Raw genomic sequence first — 6,785 nt, 5'->3', positions numbered from 1 at the left:
ATCGTTTAGGACCTTTAGTGTGGCTGAGGTGCACCCATGACTAGCTCGGAAACCAGATTACATAGTGGAGAAGGTACGGCGGGATTCGAAATGGTCGGTGATCTATTTGTTAACTTGGCTTTCGAAGACCTTAGAAAGGCAAGGCATATTGCGTTATAGCGCTTATGTTGTGAGTAATGCATTATGCATAGCTCATATTGTGTTATAAATGCTCCTATAGGCTTAGTGTTTAGACTCATGCATGCTACTGTACAGTATTTCACATTTGAATTTGGGGGATGACAAACTTTTTTAACCAGCCCATGTCATCGTCATCACAATAAATCACGTCTCAATGTACACTATCGGTCAAAAGTTTTAGAATACCTACTCATTCAATGGGGTTTTCTTTATTTGTACTATTTTCTACATTGTAGAATAAAAGTAAAGACATCAAAACTATGAAATAACACATATGGAATCATGCAAAGCACCCCCTCACCATAACACCTCCTCCTCCATGCTTTACGGTGGGAAAAATACATGCGGAGATCATCTGTTCACCCACACAGTGTCTCACAAAGACACGGCGGTTAGAACCAAAAATCTCCAATTTGGTCTCCAGACCAAAGGACAGTTTTCCACTGGTCTAATGTCCTTTGCTCATGTTTCTTAGCCCAAACAAGTCTCTTCTTATTGGGGTCCTTTAGTAGTGCTTTCTTTGCAGCAATTCGACCATGAAGGCCTGATTCACACAGTCTCCACTGAACAGTTGATGTTGAGATGTGTCTGTTACTTGAACTCTGTGAAGTATTTATTTGGGCTGCAATTTCTGCGGCTGGTAACTCTAATGAACTTATCCTCTGCAGCAGAGGTAACTCTGGGTCTTCCATTCCTGTGGCGGTCCTCATGAGAGCCAGTTTCATCATAGCGCTTGATGGTTTATGCGACTGCACTTGAAGAAACTTTAAAAGTTCTTGAAATGTTCCGTATTAACTGACCATATCTTAAAGTAATGATGGACAGTTCGTTCTCATTGCTAATTTGAGCTGTTCTTGCCATAATATGGACTTGGTCTTTTACCAAGTAGGGGTATCTTCTGTATACCACCCCTACCTTGTCACAACACAACTGATTGGCTCGAATGCATTAAGAAGGAAAGAAATTCTTCAAATTAAGTTTTAATAAGGCACACCTGTGAATTGAAATGCATTCCAGGTGACTACCTCATGAAGCTGGTTGAGAGAATGCCAAGAGTGTGCAAAGCTGTCATCAAGACAAAGGGTGGCTATTTGAAGAATCTAAATGTAGAAAATAGTACAAATAAAGAAAACCCTTGAATGAGTGTGTGTTCTAAAACTTTAGACTGGTGGTGTAGAGCTGGAGAACATAGAGACTTCCACTAAATATAAAAGGTTCTTGTTTTCCAGAGATGTGCCAGATGATCCTGAAGACAAAGCAGTCACCAGTGGTGTTTAAGCTTCTCGCATTGCTCTCTTGGCATTCCCTTTTCTTCTCCCAGCCCCTGTTTTTTGTCAGTTGCCCTCTTTCACACCCATTCACTGCAAAGGAGGCCAGTATAAATAGCTGTGATTCATGAAGGGAGAAAGAGAATAAGAAAGAGAGACTGAAAGAGAGGAGAGGAAAGATACATCACACAAGGTAATTTCACATCTTCTCAATTATGATTGTTAACAATGCAACAGGGAGGAATGGGAAGGGAAATTAGGGTGCCATTGAAAAATACATTAATAGATTAATTGGACTCACCTGGTTAATTTAAGGATGAAAAGAAACAAAGAAAACATATAGGGTGCTTACATGTACGTAGTTATCACATGACTCCATTCACTATAAATGTACCTTTGCTCTTCATTTTGTGAAGAAATCTTTTACGTTTATATTTCCTACCGGGATTAATTACATTTGTCAAATTCTCTTCACAATGAAAAAACATGTACAATTTCAATTCAAAGCTATATATATATATATGAACATTAAAATATTTTACATTTCACCTGTCAGATTGGCCTTGCAAAAGCAGTTCAGAGAGAGATCCTGATATCTGGGTTTCCCCCTCCTTTGGTTTGAAGACAATGTGGCGGGCCCTCATGTATCAGCTTGCTCTGATTCCTCTCGTCCAGGCTCAAAATGACTACTGCAGCACACACCGTACATTCAGGGAGCCAGGTCAGTGGAGCTGCAGCCCAAATTCCACTTCCTCCCTACCTGTCTCACACCTTTCCTTTCCTGTCCCCCTTCCACTTTCTCACCTTTCCTTCTTTACCACGTAAGTCAGTTGTCAGTTGGGGCCACCCAACAGTTTGTGGAGTCTTTGTTTTATATGTGGGCAATGGGAAATAGATCAAGGCCAGATGTGATGTCATGCATCTTTGCAGTTTATGAATGGGGTTAGATGTGTGTCATGGTCGCAGGTGTCAGGTAAACATGTTTGCGTGGTTTAAAGGCAATGAAAATGTGGTCATGCACACTCATGAGGTACTGGGCAGACAAATCTACTGTAGAAATGTTAAATATTGCACTCAAATTCCCCTTTGGATATGCTTGCCTTTCTTGTAGTAAACAAAGCGCCTATAGCTACTGTAGGAGTTAAGTGGGCAGAACAGTAGTGGACAGTCTACTGTGGTAATGTGTGACCTGGTGTCCCCTCAGCCAACACTGACATTAAGGTCTACTGTGGCACGAATCGCATGGAGCTCCATATCTTGCTATGTCCCGTCTACTTCGGTGGATACAATGAAACACTGATGTCCCTCAACGCTCAGTACTTCAAGGGAGAGTGCCGGGGGACACCCGATTGGACTGTCGACCCGCCTATTCTGAAATACAACTTCTCCATCACAGAAGAGGCGGTGTCCGCCTGCAACAACAAAATAAAGGTAATTCTAGTTTGTTTGAGTAATTTTATTTCTATGGTATCACACTGACTGTGGAGGAGACATTTGGTGGTTGACACTAGAAGATGTTGCTTCAACTCTGGGTAGATGGATTTGACCCTGAACCTAGTAACATGTGACTCTCTCTCTCTCTGACACAGATCACTCAGGAGGTGGGTTCTGGGCTCTTTGCGGATTTCTCCAGCGTTCAGTTTGTCAACATCTCGGGCATGATCAACTCTCTGGACCCCAGTGCGGGAACGATCACCTACCGCCAGGAAATGATTTACAAATTCTCCTGCCGCTATCCACTCCAGTACTTGGTCAACAACACTGAGATGACTGTGTGAGTAACCCAGGCCACCTTTTCTCTTAGGTTCACTCATGATAACCAAGGTTTGGGGTCAATTCATCTGAACTAATTCAATTCAGGGAAGGACTTCCTCAATAGTAAAACCCTTAATGGGAAGTTATCAAATGGAGGCAGATTCATGCCAGAACAAATAGAAATAAGATTGCAATAACATTGATATTGGAGTATTGTTTTATGCAAACTGGGACTGAACCGAGTTTAAATAAAAACAACCTCAAACCTGACCATAGCAGTGACGTGGTGTTTGCAAGTATGGAGTTACCGTAGCTGGTTATGGCGGGTGGACTAATGCTTCTGAGTTTTGTGTTATGGGTTGAATCATACGGTGTATCATATGGTGACCTGGATGGTGATACGCTGCAGTTTTTCTCGAGCAATTGATAGTAGCTAACAGACAGACATTTTGTTTTTTACAAACAGGTCTGGGGTGAGCCTAGCCGTCAAAGACAGCAATGGGAGTTTCATCAGTACCCTGAGTATGACGCTCTACTCGGTAAGAATGTGTTTCTATGATCCATTTTCTATGACAGAGGAGAAGGAAGTGAGGTGTAATCATTAATTGTAGATAATATTTAGTGTACACATGGAAAAAACTGTGTTAGCAGTTTCCAAATTGATCTGGAGGGAATAACACACTAAATGTTGTATTATTTTTTACTTTCTGATTTCCTCCAGTATTTCTGGTATGAATGTTCATAATTGAATTAAACTATATAGAGAGGACCAATGTGCTTGTGAATGCTTGAATGATCCCAAATGACAGTCTTCCCCGTCTTGTTCCGATTGGCTCCAAGGACAGGTTCTACACAACCCAGCTCAAGGTCCCTGAGGGAGGCTTGACGTTGAAGACACGCATCTTTGTGGAGGTCAAGGCCACCAATCTCACTGGAAGGTACGAGTATAGTAAATCTGGATTGAAGAAAACATGGAGTTTTAAGCAATAAGGCACAAGAGGCCATGCTATATGGTGAATATAGTCACAGTTAAAGGGTGTTGTTTCCGGCCAATGCGGAGCGGCTAACGCATCTCGTCCAATCAGATTAAGTGGCCGGAACTAGGTTTCATGAAAGTGAAAAAAAATACTGGTAGTTATTTACTGACTGTAGTAGACTATATTGTGATGGAGTATGTCATTTCCTATCAAACCTCATTATCAACTTTTTAAAGAAACTATGTCAATGGTCCCATTTAGAATATTGCCAAATATTTCACATGAAAGAAAATACATTTTCGCCAACAATTATTTTCTTCTCCATCATTTCTAGGTTCAACGTGTTGTTGGACCGATGCTATGCCACAACCAGTCCTTACCCCGTCAACAGCACTTATTATGACCTCTTTGTTGGGTAAGTGAGACAACCCAGACAAAACTGTGCGAGCTTACTCCTTTGGGACACGTTGTCAGTCACACAAAGCTTCACTTTTAGGGAATAATTAGATTACTAAGATATTCAGACATCCTATAGGACAAAACATGTACATACAGTAAATGGGGAAAAGACTAGAAACTCAGTTGCAGCTACATTCTAGCTATTGATTAATTATCATGTTATCAAGATCACCTAGTTTTTTCCTTGACATAACTTAGTGCCTTGCATCGCTCAGGTGTAACCGGGATGGCCAGACGGTGATGGGGGTGAATGGGCAACAGCAGGAAGCTCGTTTCTCGTTTGAGGCCTTCCGCTTCGTCCAGCACAAGAACAGGACCTTGTCCACTTTCTATCTGCACTGCTCTACCAGACTCTGTGAGAGGTCCGTCTGCACCTCCCTGCAACAGGTCAGTCACTGCTCCTGTGCGGACGTTGTAGCCACATTCCAGCCCATCTGCAAAGTAATTGTGATGCACCAATTAACCAACAATTGAATGCCACGTAATTGCAGTCGGGCATTAGATTGCATGATCAGATGTGGTTACTGGCACTTTAAACACCTATCCAGGCATTGTGAGATTTGGGGCACTATGTACAGGGCCGTGCACAGACCTTTTGGGGGGCAGGTGCTTAAAAAAAAAAGAGCACACCAAAAAATGTTTTCTCGCAACCACGGTCACAGACTCATTGAGCAATTATGACTTAGATTATTTTATTATATAAAATAAATGGCCACATCTTCATGGCTAATTAAATGACACATATTTATTGCAAATTTAAAGACGACTTGCGGGCAGTGGGTTCAGAACAACAATGACAAAAACTACGATTAAAAGTTGCATTGTGATCAGATCTTATAAGTGTAAACAGACAAGATTAGGTCAAGATCAGGATGACGGATGCATGTTAGGAGCAGGTATAAACGGGACTTAGATGTTCATAACTTCATACCAATGAATGGGCCACCACAAGAGAAACAATGGAGCAACATACAGTAGATGATGCTAGCAATGACCTATGACCTTGTGTAAGAAAGCTATTCCAACCACCCCTTTTCTCCTCAGAACTGCACGGACATCATCAGCTCAAGGAGGAAGCGGGAGGTCCAGGACACGTCTGTGACCGACACAGCCACAGTCAGCTCCGGCCCCATCCGCACCCAAGTGGACAACGGTGAGCAACAACCACTGACTGTTCATGACCATCATTCACATCAGCATTCCTCTGTGCTTCAGCATTCAATGATCCATCAGCAAGAATGACTAAAATGATTAAAAGATATTGAAGGCACAGTAACACTTTACTGAGCACATGTACTTACTGCACGTTCATATACCAGTAATGCCGTTTTGGTTGAGGGGGTTTTCATGTTATGAACGCAGAATTTCCTTTTCTTTCTTATGCAGGTGATACTGTCGCAATTGTATCTGAAGGTATGCATCTGCTTTTCATCACAACTATTGATAAAGCTACAGTACCAGTCAAAAGTTTGGATGCACCTACCTATTCCAGGGTTTTTCTTTATTTTTACTATTTCTGGCTCTCATGAGGACCGCCACAGGAAAGGAAGACCCAGAGTTATATCTGCTGCAGAGGATAAGTTCATTAGAGTTACCAGCCTCAGAAATTGCAGCCCAAATAAATGCTTCAGAGTTCAAGTAACATACACATCTCAACATCAGCTGTTCAGAGACTGCGTGAATCATGCCTTCATGGTCAAATTGCTGCAAAGAAACCACTACTAAAGGACACCAATAAGAAGAGACTTGCTTGGGCTCAGAAACATGAGCAATGGACATTAGATTGGCAGAAATGTGTCCTTTGGTCTGATGAGTACAAATTAGATTTTTGGTTCCAACCGCTATGTCTTTGTGAGACGCAGAGTAGGTGAACGGATGATCTCCCCATTGGTGGTTCCCACCGTGAAGCATGGAGGTGGCGTGATGGTGAGGGGGTGCTTTGCTGGTGACACGGTCTGATTCATTTAGAATTCAAGGCACACTTAACCAGCATGGCTACCACAGCATTCTGCAGCTATACACCATCCCATCTGGTTTGAGCTTAGTGGGACCATCATTTGTTTAACAGGACAATGACCCAACACGCCTCCAGGCTGTGTAAGGGCTATTTGACCAAGAAGGAGAGTTAAGGAGTGCTGCGTCAGAT

At 42.3% G+C, this 6,785-nt stretch overlaps 1 protein-coding gene across 1 annotated transcript in view; it reads left to right on the top strand.

Moving 5' to 3' along the window:
* The first annotated feature begins 2,075 nt into the window (after positions 1 to 2,075).
* The window catches only part of si:ch73-261i21.5 (zona pellucida-like domain-containing protein 1), a 5,361-nt gene continuing 651 nt past the window's right edge, over positions 2,076 to 6,785 (top strand). The window contains exons 1-8 of the mRNA XM_029701866.1: positions 2,076 to 2,169; positions 2,653 to 2,879; positions 3,038 to 3,222; positions 3,670 to 3,742; positions 4,044 to 4,141; positions 4,515 to 4,595; positions 4,855 to 5,026; positions 5,684 to 5,792. Of these exons, the coding sequence (XP_029557726.1) occupies positions 2,076 to 2,169; positions 2,653 to 2,879; positions 3,038 to 3,222; positions 3,670 to 3,742; positions 4,044 to 4,141; positions 4,515 to 4,595; positions 4,855 to 5,026; positions 5,684 to 5,792 (1,039 nt within the window). The remainder of the gene's footprint in view (positions 2,170 to 2,652; positions 2,880 to 3,037; positions 3,223 to 3,669; positions 3,743 to 4,043; positions 4,142 to 4,514; positions 4,596 to 4,854; positions 5,027 to 5,683; positions 5,793 to 6,785) is intronic.

Source organism: Salmo trutta, chromosome 19 (assembly GCF_901001165.1).
Source record: "Salmo trutta chromosome 19, fSalTru1.1, whole genome shotgun sequence".
Lineage (NCBI taxonomy): Eukaryota > Metazoa > Chordata > Actinopteri > Salmoniformes > Salmonidae > Salmo > Salmo trutta.
This window is presented reverse-complemented; position numbering and strand designations above follow the sequence as displayed.